We start from the raw sequence: 19,033 nt of genomic DNA, 5'->3' as shown, positions 1-19,033 counted from the left end.
AAACCATCACGGGAAACTGTACCGGAGCGCTCTTGTTACTTCGTGTCCGTGGTGGTGCTGATGCTGGTCTGGTAATTTATTCATGAAAACACACTCTCGAAAAAGGAAACTTTCTCCGAGCCCCCCGCCGAACCGAAACCGGGAGAAGAACAAGAGGGGTTTGAACGGGGTTTTTTTCGGAGGGGGAATGACCTTAATTGGATTGAATCATTAAAGTTTCTCACATGACGGGCATGAAGAGGCCACATATTTGCACCTGCGATAAAAACTTACACCCCCAGGACGCACGGTGCACCGTGGTGCCCGATCTTGGCCTTGGTCTGTAGTGTCTCCGGACTGGACGCACATTTACCGTTAGCGAGCCCTGTCGAGAGATTTCCTTTTTTTCATCTAGTAGCCATTGAAAAATTTTAAAAGAAAAATGCCAACCGTTTTTGGATCCACGCCAGGGAATCCATAATCTACCATTTTTTTCCCCCGTTATTAGCAAAGCGGATACCGATAAGCGGGATTAAAGAATGTCCTTTATGAAGGAATCCATCAACGTGTGCCATTCGTGTGTGTGTGTGCGCCAGGGGTTTCACTTCCATTAGACATTGCATTACTATGTCGCTGTCGCTGGTGGTGGCGTGCCGCCTGTACCATTGGCGTTTGATGGCCATTTTTTTACATTGTCCTACCTTGTTGTTAGTTCCCCCCCCCCGCCACTCCCTCCTCCCTTTCATTTTGGCACATTCAATCGCATGCAGTAACGAAGTAGAGACAAATACCGATAACAAAAAGGAAAACAACAACAACAGCAACTCCCGTACCAGGCGTCTCCATCGGTTCGGTTCGGCGTTCGGTTTGTTTGGTTCGGTTGCATCGCGGTTCGAGCTTTCACGAGGCCACGAGGACACTCGTCCTGTGCTGCGTGTGTGTGCTTTACTTTATCGTGCCACGTTCGGCATGGATCGGAACGCACGAAGCCACCGACGACGATGACGGTCGTGTCGGTGTTTGCCGGAACCCTCACCGCGGTATCGGTCGGTCACCGGAGCTAGGCCAGTAGTTCACGTCGAATCGTCGCTCGGTGTCGGTGTCGGTGTCGGTGTTCTCTGCTGCACTCCCTCCCACCGGAGGTTTGACATCCTCTTGTACTTCCGCCGCCTGTGTCAGTGAGGGGTTTTGATGGGTTTGATGGGCTGTTTACATTAGCCGTTTCCGGTGTCGTCTTCCTTTCTGCCAGCCCTTACACACACACACACACACACATATACACACACGCGCGCGGTCGTCTGTTGGATGTGTTAGTAGGTCGCGAGTCCGCGCGAAAGCAGGAAACATCCAACATGGCAAGCGATGCGAGCTGCGTGATAAGCGTGATTCGAGGCTCCAGGTGCCAGGAACCACAGTGTCCGCCGACCGTTTGTCGAGCTCAGGGTTCCGGTGGTACATTGAGTGAGTGAGTGAGTGAGTGGCCCGCTACACAGTGCACCCTCTGCCCCTAATCATCCCCTGGTGATGGAACGGAAGTTGTCCTTGTGTTCCTTTTCGATTCTCGACGCTTTACGCCATTAACGAGTGACGCTCGATTCCCCGGGAGGTAGGGTGTGTGTGTGTGTGTGTCTACACCTCCTGGAGGAGGCCGGAGAGGATAGGACTCCGGAAGCGTGAAAACTCACTCACGAAGGAAATGCACCGCCACCGCCGGGGTGCAGCTGCAGTTGACCTTCTCTTCTTCTGCTTCTGCTTCTGCTTCTTTTGCCACGGTGGCTGTACACTGGTGGGTGTCTGGCGCGAGCGTAGGTGTGCCTGTGTGTGTGTGTGTGTGCCTGTGTGTGATAGTGCAAGTGTCCTCGGATGCACCGCGTAAGCGCGCGCACCAGCTGCACATCAGCAGCGCAGTAACGTCGGGAGGGTCGTCGTCGTCCTTCGTCGTCTTCGTGGCCTCATGGGGCTTACGCCGTGGTAGTGGTAGTGGTGAGGGCACGTGAGGGCAGTAGTGTGGCACTGGATTCCTTCCCCCTCGCCTGCCCGAAAGGCAGGATTTAAATTATGGATGATGCTTCATTTTCCCAGAACCCAGGTGTACTCCCAGCCGCCAACTGACGACCCGTCGTGCTGTGGCAATTTCCCTTCTCCTCCTTTCCCCTACCTTTTTCCACCCGTTTTGGCCCCTTAAAAATGTCCCTTAACCGGGGTTTGCTTCGCCCTTTGCAGCGTCGACGTTTGGTGGTACTACGTATATAGTGCGCGGCAAAAAAAAGTGGAATGGAATGGCATCGGTACGCCAAAGTGCTCACGACGATTGGCTCTTCAGCTCTTCTACTGGCCGTACGGCAGCCGTTGCAAAAAAGTGGTGGCACGGTGTACTAGTGTAAGGTTCGCTGTAATGTTCTCCGCTCGCGCCACTCGAGCATTAAGTGATGGTCCGTCCGTGGTGTGGTGGCTGATGGTGGTGCCTGGTTTTGCAATTGATGATGATTTCAAATTACCATAACAGTGCTTGAACGGGGGGGGGGGTGCGCGCTAAAAACGCAAAACAAACGTAGCATTTAGGGAAAGAGGATTTCCCATTCGTCCGTCGGTTGGTGTAAGTGTCCGGACGGACAGGTCTTGGTGCAGACGAGGATGCACATTCGGGAACATATATAGCAGTACTCAACCGACGTAACCGATCAGGAGCACATCGAAGCATCGAAGGAAAACCGGAAGAACGGAGCAGCATCAGCATCAGCAGCAGCAGCAGCGGAAAGTGGTGCTCCTTCGTGAGTGTGCTTGTGCCAGAGGTAAGGAGGAGAGAGAAGGGAAGAGATAGAGGAGAAGGAAAGGAAACGGAGCAGCAATCGACCATTAATTGGCTCGATACCTTCAATACCGATGTCGATCCGTTCGATACTCCGTTCGACTCCAACATGGAGTCCACTACTTGTTGCTGCTGGCTGTCAGCAAATGCCAGCAAATGCCAGCAATTAACCGTCAGCATATGTGTGTGTGTGTGTGCATCCTGTGGTCCGGTACGGTTCTAGGAGATACCTGTGATGCTAACGAAGCACTTTACGTCGAATGCCGAAGGGGGATTCTCAGAAAAAACCGCGGCGATGGCGATGTTCGGTGATACCTTTCACGCTCGAATCGCACAACCAGCTTGGCCCCCGGTCTGACCACAATTTAATGAAAGGCATGGATGGATGGGGTGGCGTGGGAGTGGGACAGGAGCGCTATTCTCCCTAATAGCGACGATGCGGTCCCTTTTCGCATCATAAACCAAATGAGCGTCCATCAGAGTTCGCTTTCCCATACCGTTTCCGACGAACCGCCGGGCCACCACCACCATCAAGGGGCCTTTCTCGAGGGTACCATTTGCAGCCCCATCCCCCGCAAACACCAACCCCGTTTCGGGTCGTGGTATCGAGTTCGGTTTCCGCACTTCGTGTCATATTTCACGAGCCGGAGGAATCTGGTGGTCCAGGAGGAGGAGGAGGAGGCCGGAAACGAGGAAGTTGGTAAATTAATCGCTAATAGCCCGTCCGCTCGTCCTTTCCCCCTCCCCCCATTTTGGCAGTCAGTCCCTCGAGGTGTGCTGACCACGAAGTGCCAGTGCCCGTGACCGTGGCCGTGGCGTTGTTGTTCCGTGGGACGACGAACGACGACATTGACCGAAACTTTGTCTGACGCACCGCCCGGAACCTGTTGACGCACTTCCCCCGTGGTAATCCCGTGGCTGATGATGAACTTTCCGGCGGTTACAGGTTATAAAATGGCGATTAAATGATGTAGCCGGATCCCTCTAGCGCGCACCGTCTCTGTGCAAGCCGCGGTTCCCAAAATAAAAAACAAAATAAAATAATAATAAACCGGCGGTCGACTGGTGGCTGGAAGCAGGTGCTTAGATCATCCTCGATGTTTGTGGAAGCCGCGTGTGGCTGAAACCTGTTTAGAATTAGTGAGGTCTTCACAAAATGGATCCCTGGTGATCCCTTACGTTGTCCGTACCCGCCAACGGGTTCCTTGGTGTAAAGACACGGAACAGCCATCTCTTTGGCCCCTTTGGTCGGATGAAGTTTGCTCATTTGTTCTTCTTAAGCGCCACAGACAGTGTCAATGGCGGGAGTCGGTTCGTTTGAGCAACAAACGCAACACGGAAGGGGTCCTCGTGGAGTGGGCGAGAAAGTTTTCCGGTGACGCGTCAGCAAACAAATCCTCGACATCCTGCGAGAAGGTTCGTGGCGGTGGCTGCTCATTGCCGAGTTTGTCACAGCAGGCACACCAAACCAGGGCCTGCGCTTCAAAAAGTCTCAGTCTCTGTAACTGTACAAAACTTTGATGATCAACTTCGACGCTTTCTGAACTAATGATCGAATGCGGCAACCACGAACCGCATGATCCGCTTGGAGCGTTGGCGTTACAGGAAACGTTGTTCACAAACCGCTTGTTCGAGGGTTTTCGTTCGAAAGATTAGTAATTAGACCAAAGCCGATACCACTGCATGCATTTGTTGCTCTGGAGACGCGTTGGACATTGACCAACAACACTATAGCTTAACGGGTGGGACCAGAAAAAGCTAATTTTTGAAGATTGTTTGTGAACTCAGCTTTACTTTTTACCTAAATTTTATACTAAATATTTGGTTGTTTGAACTACGTTCACGGCATCTAATCTAGAAAGGCGAGTTTGCAAAAATGAACCTTTTTTCGGTGCCCATCATCCAGTGTTCATCCAAGTAGCCCTGTTGAGTTTTCGTTACCTTTTTTTATTTCTTTAATTGTTGGTAGTTTTGAGAAATTGGAAAAGTGATGCGGTTTACCTCGAAAAACAAGTTTTACATCAATCAAAGAAAACTCAACGCGACTACCTGGCCAATAGTGCATAGATTATGTGTTCAAAAATTCAAATCGATCGGTCCAGTAGTTTTTGCTGCTACGATGGGCACCGACTTTGGGAACGTTGGTTTTTGGGGAATCGCGCTCCAAATCAGTATTAGTGGATGTATTGAGCGATTTTTCAAAAACCAATATCTTTGTCAGTTGTGCTTGCAGGGATTAGCATTTGTGTAAAAAGTATAAAAGTAAATGTGGATAAAACTAATTAAATACCTTAGGCTCTTCTTAAAGCATTCGGCTTATTCCATCAAGCTCACTTATCCACAGCCGATGTGCTGATGGAAGCTTTGCCTAAGAAATAAGCAAATAATAGGCTCTCAATCCTCCGAGTGGTGCTTCAAATGGGCTCTAATTTTTGCATTTATTTGCAATACCTGCAACAGTTACAATTCATTGCCGGGTTTTTTTTTTGGATCAGACAGAAATTCAATTTGAATCCAGAATGTTTTTATTAGATCTTCTCCTTTCAGTTCAGTTCGTTCACAAATTTTGGTCATCTGTCAGCTGTTCGTTTGGAAGGCAACTGCTCCCGTTTCAACGAAGCATTACTAGTACCGCATTCGGCAAGGGCATGGTCCTATCGATGCCAACAGGGGGTATTATACAGAGGCAATCAAATCTGGCGAATGCAACGGGTACGGTGCAAACGCACCTCCAATCTGCAGCCCTTGGAATGCACTTGCGCCGGACTAAGCAGCTTATTTTCGTCGTTTGTGTTGTGTTGTAATAACGTAATAACGTAAGCGAAGCTTTAGAGCCCATATTCCGCTACGTCTCCAAGCAATACATCGTCCCATATTCAGGATTTTTTTGTGGCTATAGAGTTGATAATTGCCCGTATGAAACTCAAACAAACACACATAAGCTGTAGCTGCCAGCGCATCGTCTTTACTTTCGTCGAATTGGTTTCGCTCGGCTAATGCAGGTTATGATGGTTTTTTACAATGAAAAAAAAGAGATGGTTCTAAGCATATTATTCCGCTTCCTGTCGCTAATGACTAATGACAACGCTACAATCGAGAGCTTTTGCCCAACTCAAGGCATACTCGATTGGATTTTTTTCCAATGCTCCTAAATCCTCAAACTAGCGTTTTTCTTGTGCCCCTTATTCGTCATGTTTCACTTTTGTGTTCGCTCTACCACTCGGGCACTCATTGTTCCTTTGCACTACTTTTCGCTATCGCACAACCAACCCTGCAATGATTACATTGGATGAATGCCATTCATCCTATGCAAACACCGGTACATCATGCACATATGCACCTCATGAGATGGCACCACCAGTAATTTGAGACGCATAGTTGCACCCCGCCGTACATGTACTTCCAATGCGGAAATTCATACAAAACACACCGCAAGCGACCCACCGACCTCAGTGGAATCGGTCGGTTGTGTTGAGGGGCCCGGGTAGCAGAGTGCGCGAGATGGAAATGCAGTCCTCGCCGACGCTATTAAGCACCGTGGAGTGCCTGCCCGCTGCGCGATGAATGCGTCCCTCGCAGCACCTTTCTCAGTCCGGCATCTTTTCATTCAATGCTATTGCAGAGGAGATATTACACACACACACACGGGCCTGCACAACTCGCTCAATTTCTGTCTCCGGCACTCTTCATGCATAACTCCTCGCACCTCGCAACGGCCAATGTCAGTGTGTCACCTACACATAAATAGGTGAAAATTGCGGCATCCTTTAAAAGAGGTGCCGTACTGGAGGCGTACAAAGACCTCTCTTCTCAGTCTATCGTTCCATTTAAATGACGGCTCCGTTTCAAATCCCTTTTTCTTAACCATTAACGTGTTAACGGTATGTAGCGTTTACAGTGAATACTGGTAGTGGTGGTTTTGCTTTCATCAGAATCACCAGGAGTGGGCAATCCTATCTCCGAACTTGCTGGCACTTCCCTAACCGACCGATAAACTCTTGATCTGTTCCCAAGCGGAAAAATCTTGTGCGTCGTCGCGTAACGACGTTCTTAACGACACGTCAAAAGGAAGGTGCTTGCATCTGCGCGTTCGGTTAAAAACGATGCGCCTGTTCAGCAAATGAACCTGACCAAATAACCCAAATAACACAAATGCCGCAACTGGGACTGATGAAACTGCACACAAACACACCAACACACACCCTGATTACGTTCTTTCCAGTTAATCGCCTTCAACATCTTCATTTTCATCCCCCATTTTTTCTCTCTTTCTCTCTCTTCTTATTCGTGTCCTCTGTCACAGGATGCCACTGGATACGCTGACCCTTGCCGGCGAGTAACAGACCAACAACGGAGCCCGGACAACGTAACAACACTCACAGCACGCCACGTTGACCACGCTCTACGCCGCTCAGCATCATCGACAACTAACGCGCTCCGTAGACCGTAGTCCGGCCGGTTGCGGTCCAGTCCAGTCCGGTGCTAGGTGCAAATTATTCACCGAAGCCGGATCATCGAAGCCACTGGCAGGCAGGCAGGCTGGCCACGCTGGGCACGCGTCGTTGGTATGGGCCGATCACCGTTCTACGATGATCCGGTGGAGATGTGGCTCTGGTCTTCGGTTGAACCTTCGGTCCAGTTCGTGCGCCTTCCCTCCACCAGCCCGATCGGCTCGTCTACCGTACTCGGTCCGCTACCGAAGACGATGATGCTGCCACTCGATCCGGTCACCGGTGCCGCCAGCCAGCCCGCCTCGCTGCTAGGGCGACGGTTGACCGGAGGAGGTTCCGGAGGAGGAGGCATCACTCGTCCGCCACCTTACCTTGGCTACCTGGCGGGCTACCTGCAGCGACTCAACTTTTCCGCCATCACCATCGATCCGACGCTCGTCGATGAAGCCGTCCTCGGGTCGGGGCCCACCGCGGCCCCGGTAGGCTGGGATGATGACTCCCGGGAGGATGGGGACAGCGGGCAGCGGATGATGGATGGAGCAGCCGGACTGCACAACTACTGGGCGCTGCTGGCCATCATACTGGTGTTCGGTACGGCCGCCGGCAACATTCTCGTCTGTTTGGCCATCGTGTGGGAGCGCCGGCTGCAGAACGTCACCAACTACTTCCTGATGTCGCTCGCCATCACCGACCTGATGGTTGCCCTGTCCGTCATGCCGCTCGGCATCCTCACGCTCGTCAAAGGTAGGTGCGGTAGAGGGGGGGGGGCTTGTGTTCACTTCACTTGATGATGCTGTTTGCACTTTGGTTGGTTGCTTCGTTAGCTGGTTGGATCCACTCGATACCAACAAGTGATAAGCCCTTTTCAAGTTTACGGACCGAGGGACCAATCTTGACACATAGATAGACCTAATACCGAGTATCTCGAGGGGGGAAAAGCCGGCGGAGTCTGTAGGTGGCTGCCACCTGTCGTGTCGTGCAGCAACATCGAGTTGTTGGATATTTGCGATCATTGGAACTTCATCGGTCAACTCGGACAAACACTTCCTAAGCCGGTCATCAGTCGGCACAGTCGGCACGTCGATTTGTGGGATGTCTTTTGACAGTTGTTGTTGGCCTTCAGGAAGGTAGCATCTAACAAGCCGAATGGACAGCAAACAGAATGGGCCTTCAATGGTGGTCTGCTCCTCCACCTCGTGTTTAATTAGAACTCGGGAAAGGGTATTCAGTAACACGCATGGCCGGTCATTCCTGGAAGGCATTTGGCATTTTGATCACACAACCAACAACATCATGGTCATGGGTTGCAGCAATATGTGCGCCCTGTGCGTCGGTTGCCTGTACCGGCAACCACAAGCGAGCGCAAGAGCAGCAGCAGCAGCAGCAGTCGGACGTCGTGAAGTGACGTCGTTCGTTTCTCTGGTGACCGTCGCTTGGTTGGGCTACGCGAAGGGTGCCGTTGATTGAGGGTGTAGCTGGACGGAAGAATTAACACATTGTCCTCAGGAAAAACCGGAATGGAACCGTCCTAGTAGCCGGAATAGACCGAATCATCGTGGCCGGTACGAAGGGCTTTACAAGGAGATAGGACGACGTTGACGTGGTTGCCACCTTACGCTAGCTTTAAACCCCGGGGTTTTAGGGTCCAACGTGACTCTGCGTCGGACAGATAGATGTAATGTGTTTTAATAGGACCAGGGACACCAGGGTCCTGGGTACGCCTTTGGGCTGCGAACCTGTTTGCAACAGACGCTCGAATCGATTAGACCGATATGTGCGGAGTGGGCGCTCCGAAGAAGCTCTTTTGCGCACCCTCCGTTCCGGGCAACTTCTGTCACTCCCATGTGTGGTTCAATGTATGGTATGGTCCCCCCAGAACGACCAACCGGCCTGGCCGTGCTGGAGTTTTTGGGACGCAATTGCAAATCAACCCCAGCCTTTGGTTGGTTGGTTGTTGGGTAATTCATTCCGCAAAAAAAACGGGGTTTCTCTCGGTGGTTTCGTGTTTTGTGTGTGTTCACAGGAAGCAGAAGCCACAGAACCGAAGCGAAACGAAACGGATGCATGAAAAAATGGGGCTCGAAACGACGGAAACCCGCAGGAATTGTTGTTGTGATCGGTGCGTGTGAAACGCGTAAACAAAGACGAAAGTGAGTCGCAGAACAAGTCGTTGTCGATCGTTGGTGCCTCTGCGGTGCCACGGCGACGGCAGCGGCAGTGGCTAGCCCGTAAGCAGTAGTAGGCGCTGGTGGTTTGAAATGATAAACATGTCAGCAAACCAACAGCAGCAGCAACCTGCTCCAGCTGTCAGAATCGGTATCATCAGCTGCGGTGCGTTGTTTAAAATCTAATCCCAGCCAGAGCCGTCGTTGGCCCCAGGACCACTTACCTTACCCTCCACCCTCCACTCTCGCCCGCGGGGAGTTGACTTTCAACGGGGGCAGCTTGTTGGTCGGATACGCGTCAAGCCGAATCCGGATCCGCCTCTCACGCATGCATGCATGTGGCGGCGACGGCGGCGGCGGCGGAAGGACATTACGCATAATATTATGTAAATTCGGAATCATAAAATATTTATACACCACGTTCGTCGCCATTGCGTTTGGGCAAAAGGTGGTCCGATCGTGAGCATCCCCCCGCCCTTCTTCGTTCCACCCTCGCCATCGGACACTGTCACTGTGATAAGGGGCCAAGTCAAAGGAGGAGAACTGGCTGGCTGGCTGGCGGCTGTTCAATCTCGTTGGCCCGGCCCGGGTAAGCCTCCTTGGCGACGGTTTTTTTTTCCTTTCAAAAATGCAACACCGAGAAGGAAAACAGCCTCCACCGTGCTCTCTCTCTCTCTCTCTTCATGGATGCGTAGGGAAGGGCCAATCCAAGTCAACCGAGGAACCGAACCACCTTGATGCTTGATGGCGGCGCGGATTGTTGTTTATCCGCGCGGATCTGGCACAGTTCACCGCTCAGTTCGGTGTCCTGCATGAAAAATGATGTGGATGGTGTCGACCAAAAACCAAAATGGACGGCCTGAAAGCGAACAAAAACAACGTACACGAATGACGACAGTCAAAGAAACAAGCGAAGCTTGCTTGTGGCGCTTACCTGCCCGATATGCCGCCGGTTACCATGGTGCCCATCTCATGCGTGCTGGCATGCGAAGGCTCCCTCGTTTTGGTTTCTATTCAATTAATGTCGTTATAATGGGCGAGGAAAACATACCCTACCGGGTGTCTTCCCGTGAGCATTGGCTGTGCTATTGAATAGTGCTGAAGGGTTGCTAATTAGCAGACGTGTTGAGGGCACTCCTCAGTGACAACATAACCGGTACGAACCGGTGGAAGTACGCAGTACGTGAGCCGCTCGGGTCACTCCCGGTCGGTGCTCAGTTGCGCTCTTCTAGTTGCACGCCTGGACTGAGGACGAGTTGACTAAGGGAGTTGCACTCCGGGACTCTCCTTTGTGTGTGGAGAGCGCAAAAGAGCAGCTGTGCGCTTTGTGTCAATTTTTCCATTGGTGGCGCAGGCAGGCAATGGCGATGAGACACTGCACCAGAACCTCGTACTCGTCCTACCTCGTCACGCTAGCTGTAAGGATCCCTAGGGTCCTTACGGGGATGGGGAACAACGAATGCGATGCGCCGGATAGAGACTAGAGAGTGCAAGTGTCTGTGCCTCCAACAGGTCATGAATGTGGCAAGATGACAGCGGGATAAGTGCTCCTCCGGTGGCATATTCAGCAGCTTCAGCCAGAAATCTCATCATGTCGCTCTGAGCTCTGGTTTTGTGGGTTATGAATGCAATTAAATGACAACCAAATGATATCACTTACCGTCACCGCTTCAGTCAGCTCAATTCATTCCACTCATTGCTTGTCAAACTTACCCTCGGGCGGCTCGGGGCTAGGCGGATGGTACTCCCGGGGTAGGCCTGGGAAAGTTCGCCCCTGGCAGCGTTGGCTGAAGGCAATATAACGATGCACCCACTGCTGCTTATCCGCCAATCCGTCCGACCATACGCTTCACTCGGAACGGAACGCACGCGGAAGGAGTGAGGGTTTTCTATTGAACCTGGAAACGGCGGTAGTTCGGAAAATGTAGCATTAAAGGCATCGATGTTCGAGGTCGATCGGACACTGTACGAAGACGAAGGGTAGACGAACGGGGGCGCAGAACGCGGAGAGTAATAATGCAGTGACTGGAAGCGATTTACGGCCACGGTGTACCTTGCTTGCGATTTCCCATCCCTGCTCAGTTCAGTGAGTATTCCCGCTTATCAGTGTACTCGATGTACTCCATCCATGTATACTATCCAGTATATATTTATATATCCAGGGCGCGTTGATAACAGCACGTACCGGACAGGTACGTCATGGCACTCTCCAGCGCCAGTGGAGCATGCATCCGGTTGCGATTTTAAACCAGCCCCCGAAGAGATACGCTTTCAAAACACTTCGCCATGACGTTGACATTTGTATCACGATGCAAGTCCGTGGCATTAGAATCAGTCTCTCTCTCTCTCTCTCTCTCTATCAGGCTCAACGATCTATCTTAGTATAAGGTGGATAAGCACCGCTTCGTTCGTTATTGCCTGGAGGTAGCTACGTGTTTATCGATCGGATGAGGATTTGGCGGGTGCGCGCGGTACGAAATGAATAATTCTTGGCTTCCCGGTTGTGCGGAACGTCGGTCGGTCGGTATCGCTAATTGGTGCCATTTGGTGGCCATTTAATTGGATTCTTAACCCACAAACACGGTGCAGAAAGCGCAAAAGAGGGGAAAAGAGGGAGCGCGCCTAGCGAAGCTAATTATTGCCATCGTGGCAATCAAATCAATCGTTCGTAAGAGATCAAAGCTCAAAAAGGGGTGTTGATTGCGCCTCGGTAAATGATGCGAAGCAGAGCAGTTCTCAAACGTTCTCTGGCCCATTGCTGGCCCATTCGTTCCGGCCCGGTCCAACCTTAATGCGGCAGGTTTTTGGATGCTTCCGCCTTGCTGGAGCGTATCAGCGAGCGTTTAAAGTCCGGGTTTACTGATCCCAAGGGCCTTAATCCTTTTCATTCACGTTCGCGTTCTGCACCGTATTGTTCAGCATCAGTGAAGGCGTTTTTGCTATGATGGGCGAAAATGATGGGTCGGAGAATAGCAAACCCCTGGATCCGCTGCGTCGGAGTACGCCATAGGTGAGATGGGATTTTTGGAGTTTATTCGAAAGGTCCTGTCTGGCCATGACGTTAAAAAGTGTCAAAAAGAGGATGGAAATTATGCTGCTTTACGTTCGAAGTTACTCTTATCCAGTTCGGTTGCTGTAAAGAATTGACAAAACGAATACGAATCGTTTCGTAACTCACCAAACGACAGACAATGAACGGTTTCTTTGGTGTGAATTTTGCTAGTATAGCCTTATGTACGTTAAGGAAGTAAAGTATGCAAAAAGTATCAAGAGGTTGTTATTCTCCGATTCATCGTTCCGGTAGAAAACATATGCTAGGACACATGCTCTGCTGTAGCCGTCATTCAGGAGTGATTGATTAGGTGTTCCTGTTGGGCACAATAAAAAAACCTACTGCAACGAACTCGGGATAACGGGATGCCCATCATGTAAGCATTTCTAACCACCTTTTCAGGTCACTTTCCGCTCGATTCCGAGTATTGTCTCGTGTGGATCTGTCTGGATGTTCTGTTCTGTACGGCGAGTATCATGCATCTGTGCACCATTTCGGTCGATCGGTACCTGTCGCTGCGCTATCCGATGAAGTTCGGACGCAACAAGACGAGACGGCGCGTGGTGCTGAAGATCAGCTTCGTCTGGCTGCTATCGATCGCGATGAGCCTCCCGCTGAGCCTTATGTACTCGAAGGTAGGTCGTGCTAGTGCTCTGCCTCTCTCTCTCTCTCTCTCTCTCTCGCTACCACTCACGATCGAGGTGCTTCCCCAATGCCAATGCATCATTCGCAGAACCACGCATCGGTGCTGGTCAACGGAACGTGCCAGATACCGGACCCGGTCTACAAGCTGGTCGGTTCGATCGTCTGCTTCTACATCCCACTGTGCGTGATGCTGATCACGTACACGCTCACCGTGCGGTTGCTGGCGCAGCAGAGCGAAAACCTGGGCGGCATCGGCAGTGGGGGCGGCTGGTCGAGCGGTTGGCTCGGTCAGGCACCACCGTTCGATCGGCGCAACACCTGGAAGCGGATCATCAAGCTGAGCCTTCCACAGACCGCACCGAACAACCAGCACGCACATTCGGCGGCCTCAACCGATACGGAGCTTTCTACACTGGATAATCACGATCTGTGGCTGCTAGAGTCCAGGTGAGATCCTGATCCCGCAAAAGGCGCACACATCTACACGTCCTAGCAGACAGACCATCACTTTTTCAAACCCTTTTTTGCTTTGCTTTCTTTCACCACGTCCCGGCAGCATCCCCGAACCGAGCTCGATTACCGTGACCGCTATGCAGCGGTTTGGCGAAGAGATGCTCAAGCTGTCCCAGGGCCTGGAGTCGGTGGCCCCGCATGGCGATAATGGTCGCATGTTGCACGGGGCGACGGGGCGCGACGACGGTATCACCTTCTGTCGCGAGGCAGATTCCTGCAGTAGGTGAGTACCAGAGTGTTCCAGAATTCCATTCCGGTGTTCCGGGCGCATGAATGGCGCATCAAGTGGATTATCCGTATCCGTCTCTCCTTCTGTTTCGTCAAGTTGAAGGTTGCAGCAGCAACTTTACTCGTTGAGTTTAGAGAGCACACTTATGCCGTTTAAAGGACCTACAAGGCATACGTTTGTTTGCTTTTTTAACTTGATTCGTGGAAGAAAAAAAAAAACATAAAAACATAACATACATATAAATCTAGCTTACATTACCAATCTCTTACAACTAACCCAAACATGCGCGGCTTAACAGTGGTTCACAAAGGATTTTGACTTGTTTAGGTGGCTTTGGAAGTATTCGATCTTCGTTGTTAGATGCGTAATGTGTACTATACCAAGGAGGAACGTATACGACTTTTTTTTTGTTTATTTGTTCTGGAGAATTTGCACACTTGCTCCAAATAGGGACAGCACAAGTGAAAATGGGCCCTAAAACAGGGTTTGAAAAGAAGCAGTTTGATCGTAATATAAAGTTTTCATTTTCGTTTTTGGAATAAAAATGTACATTAAGAGTTTTTTACTCCTTTATTAACAATTCCTTTTTTTTTCTGATTTTTTGAAAAAGCACTTTTTTGTCTACGAGCATGTATTTTACAAGGCAGGGGCAGCGGAGTAGTGTGTTGTTGAGACTGCAGAGGGGGATTTCGTTAGAATTTCATGCCAGTCAGGGGATGCCAACAGCAAAAGTAGTAACAAGTATGAAGTAAAACCAAGCACAAGAGCAAAAATTGCACACAAATGGTTGCGTTTGCCGTGCCTGCGGTAATGCTTACGCATGGAGTATTCCTTTTCACCATGAAGAGCACTTAACAGTGAAGAGTTGTTACCGGAGCGTGGTAATGCGCCTTTTCGTTGAATTTTCTGCATTAATTTTGCTTGCATCCAGAAAAATCCAAACGCCATAACCACATAACGCATTCTACGATCAACCAACGAAGATTCCACAACACGAACCCCACCGACAGCGATAATAACTGCTGCTGTTCTATTACGCTCTTATAATAAGTTTCGAAAGCAAACTCAACAGTTTCTATAAAAAAAGAAAGAACCGTGATACTACAAAGCAGCGGCGCTGACGGGCTGACGTCCCGAACCTCCGGTTGCTCCACTCTCCACGCCGAATAGGTTGATTGTTTCATCGTCGAATGATAGGAAAAGTGGAAAATGGTGCAATCTACCGGCCAATAATTCGTATTAACAACCAATTGAAAGGAACACCTATTAACGAACACCGCCATGAAGTGCCCTGCCCTTCGGTTGCTGCTGCTGCTGCTGCTGCTGCTTCCCCGTATCAATGATGCGAAGCGAATGACAAATGTGACCGGAAGGAGAGGGAAAAGTGATGGATACTTGGTAAATGTGGCTGGTAAATGTGATAAACTCATTACGACATCATCCGAAACGTGATAAATTTGCCATTTCGTCACTTTACGCCCAGCCATACCGAACACATACCGGCACACACACACACACGCATGCAGGCACAGAGACAAACGAAGCATGTGTGTGTGTGTGTGCACGCGAAAACGCGAATGAGAGAGAAAGAGCGCGCTGCTGTCTCCGGTGTCGGTGTCGGTCGGCCAACGATTTGTCAACTTTTCCGTGGTGTCCCAAAAGGAGCAAGGAACGAGGATACCGCCAGGCGGTTGCCAGGAGCTACGCTACTACCATCCACCATCGCCATCCGGGTCGAGACCATCGAGTAAGGAATTGTGTTACGCTTATCGCATTTCAACAAAATTCGATTCGAACGTTGATGTCGCGCCACCGGGGGCAGCAGTTCCTCCATCCGCTCGACCTACCGTTCGTTCGGTAGCGGGGCAAGCAGTTCCCTTGCCCTAGGCCATGGCAACCATCGTGGTAACAAAGTCAGCACGTCAGCTAGCACATGTGAAGTAGGCGATGCCTAAAGGCATGTCGATGCATGTGACGTCAAAGAAAGAGAGACAAATTGAAGAGAAAGAAGGAAAGAAAAAAAAAAAGAGAGAGAGAGAGAGAGAGAGAGAGAGAAGCATTCCTGACTCCGGGGTCCTGAAAAAGTTTGACGATAGTTCCGTCGGTCCATGTGCATCGTCGTGTCCTGTTTCAATCCACGACCGTTGCAAAACCTCATCTCGATCTCGGTCCGTTCCATGTGTATTTGTGCTGGACAACGCGCACACCCATCCACTCCCATCCATCATCCTCCCTCCGTTCCGGAGCGAACGGATCCATCAACATCATCCGTTTGCGTTTGCTATTAATCTTACACATTATCGGGGTTCCGTTCCGGTCGCAGGTCGGATCGCACTTGCTGCCGCTTTTCATTAACGAGTACCCGGGAGAACCCGGGTGATGGCGAACGAATGCGAGGGAAATGCGAACTAATTTTCAAAACAATTTGCCCATTTCCCGCCCCCTACGCAGCCAATGCCAATGTTCGCAAAAGAACTAGAACTAAATGTAATAGGTTTGTGCCACGTGATGATATCACGACCGGACCGACCCTAACAACGGCCCCCTCCCTGTTAATGTCCAGTGCCGTTAGCCCGGCCTGACCGACTAACCCGGGGCGGTGGGGTGAGGTCTTCGTCTGTCGGGAGGAGGGGCCGGGGTACGAGGGTAGTAATCTATCAACCGCACCTGGCCACCAGCCCTGAGACCGTAATTAGCGGCTCGTCGGGGGACATTTGTAAAACGTCAACGTCGTTCCTCCACCTCACACCGTTTCCCGTTTTCCATTTCCACTTGCAGGAAGACGAACTGCGCGAAGGGTGCGGAGGGCACCACCAGTGGGACCGGTGGTGCGGCCGGTACGGGTATACCGGTGACGCTGGTGTCACGGAAGCGCCGCAGCTCGACCTCCGCCTGGCTCGCGCGCCGCAACTCCGGTACACCGCCACCGGTTCGGTTGGTCCGGAAGCGCTTCAAAAGTCTACCGCACGCGGCCCCGGACACGGACGCGGAGTCGCTCGAGGTGAACGAACGGTTCATTCACGATGTGCTAACGGCCCGGGCGAGAAACGAGCGAAAAGCGGAGAGCGGCCACGGTTCGGACAACGACAACGACAGCAGCCGTAGCGGCAGTGTGGTGGTGACGGCCGCGGCGTCGGCGACGGCGACAGGGGAGGTCACCGGACCAACCGGGCTCCGGTTACCGCCACCGTGCAAGTGTCCATTCTTTGGCGAGGGCGCCACCAACCGGCAACAGTATCTGCGTCCGGCGGAAATCAAAATCGTCAAAACGGCGTCCGCTGCCGACTACGGTACCGGTGGGGCTGCCGGGGTGCTGGGTGTCACCAACGGGGACACCCTCGTCTACAGCACGATCTCCATCTCGTCCGGTGGCGGTGGCGGCGGCGGCGCAGGCGCCAGGACCCCAACGACGCGCTCCATCTCGAGCAGTCTGTCGACGCTACCGGCATCGGCGTTGGTGTCACCGAGCCGGAAGTGTAGCACCAGCTCGAAGGGCATCTCGGTGGTAACGTGGGACCAGCGGCGGCATCAGCGGCGCGGTTCGAGCTTCGGCGGTGCCCGGACCTCCCTCCTGCTGACACCAACCCGCGCTAGCGCCTCCAGCGTGTCGCTGCGACGCTCCGTCAACCTGCGTCACGCGACCGCGTCCGCCCGCGACAGCGTCTCGTCATCATCGGCCGTCGGTGCCATCATCGGTGGCGTGTCCGGTGGTCCGTCCGGTGGTGGTGGTGGTGGTGGACCACCGAAAAAGAACAGTTCCTCACCCTGCCTCATCCAGCACCAGACGGCGGCCGCGACTTTAGCGAGCGGTTCCCCAACGCCCGGTGGTGGTGGTCCGGTAGTGTCCAATCACGTCGTCCGTTCACACCATTCCCGCAACTCGAGCATGATCTCGCGCAACTCCTCCCGCCATGGGCGCATCATACGGCTCGAGCAGAAGGCAACCAAGGTGCTCGGTGTCGTCTTCTTCACCTTCGTCATCCTGTGGGCACCGTTCTTTGTGCTCAACCTACTGCCGAGCGTGTGCGCTGACTGTGAGGCCAACATTGACCAGTGGGTGTTCGAGTTTGTTACCTGGCTCGGGTACGCCAGCAGCCTGGTCAATCCCATCTTCTACACCATCTTCAACAAGGCGTTCCGGGATGCGTTCCGCAAGGTGCTGCTGTGCCGGTACGCCGGCCTGAAGGCGCGCACCTGGCAACCGGCCTCGTCGGCCACCGCGACGGCCGCCGCCGTCGCTACCGCAGCCTCCGCTACCAGCTAGCATCTGCAGGTGACGTCGTCCCGGTTGGCCAGCAGCGAACCGCTGTAACCGGTGATGTGTGTATGCAATGTGTGTGCGTGTGTATGTGTGTGTGTTATTTTGTACGTGTGCATGATGGATTTCTGTGTAGCGTTAGCCCTTTAGCAATAAATGTTTTATATCTCCTTCGCAACATGGTTTTTTGGGTGTTGGTGTTGTTCCGGTTTATCTAAAGGAGGTGCCCGGCCACGACGACGACGACGACGACCACGTACAGCATCTTTCCATTTCCAGCACCGAGCACGGAGGTTAAAGCAGGAAAGAAACGTTTCTTTTCCAGTGCGGGGGTTGGCAAATCGCTTGAAAAGAACTGTCAAAAATTGCGCGAAGCGATCACGTCGTCCAGTCGGAAGGGCTGCCGCGTTGCTATCGTAACCGCGGGGGCTGTCTGAAAGGTGGATTTTTTTTTCACCAAATAACCGTGACCTTCGAGGGCAGACCAGTGGAAAGTTTACATCGTTGTACAACGTGGCCGCGTACCTTAACGTCCCTAGCGCTGGCGCTGGTTTGCTGGATTTCACGATGTGCAAACCACGCCAACCAGGCCGCAACAGCAGCAGCAGCAGCAGCAAATCACACGCCAGTCAACTGTGTCTTTGGCAGTCCCGTTGTGAACCGCAAAATTTCTTTCCTCTTTCGGTCACCATGCTGATCATGGGCTCCTGAAACGAGCAGCGCAGCAACGAGCAGGAGCACATCATTGGCGAAACATCGGACCTAGGAGTCCAATGTTGTGCTTCTGTATTGCTCAGAGCATCGGGACCAATTGGCTCCAGGAAGCTGGAGGATGAAAACCGTGCCGTGCCGCTCCATTTCACTTCTCCCATGGTCATGGTCGTGCAATAGGCGCCAACGGAACACACACACATACATGTGTCAACAGGCAG

The 19,033-nt window shown here is 52.1% G+C and overlaps 1 protein-coding gene across 1 annotated transcript; it reads left to right on the top strand.

Moving 5' to 3' along the window:
• The first annotated feature begins 2,550 nt into the window (after positions 1–2,550).
• On the top strand, positions 2,551–18,154 carry LOC125959846 (muscarinic acetylcholine receptor DM1). Its single transcript, XM_049692816.1, has 6 exons — positions 2,551–2,771; positions 7,092–7,983; positions 12,859–13,091; positions 13,190–13,548; positions 13,658–13,837; positions 16,622–18,154. Exons 2-6 carry the CDS (start codon positions 7,356–7,358, stop codon positions 18,105–18,107), a joined length of 2,886 nt encoding a protein of 961 aa, XP_049548773.1. The 5' UTR covers positions 2,551–2,771; positions 7,092–7,355; the 3' UTR covers positions 18,108–18,154.
• The last annotated feature ends 879 nt before the right edge of the window (positions 18,155–19,033 follow it).

The sequence above is a fragment of the Anopheles darlingi genome, chromosome 2 (genome assembly GCF_943734745.1).
Source record: "Anopheles darlingi chromosome 2, idAnoDarlMG_H_01, whole genome shotgun sequence".
Lineage (NCBI taxonomy): Eukaryota > Metazoa > Arthropoda > Insecta > Diptera > Culicidae > Anopheles > Anopheles darlingi.
This window is presented reverse-complemented; position numbering and strand designations above follow the sequence as displayed.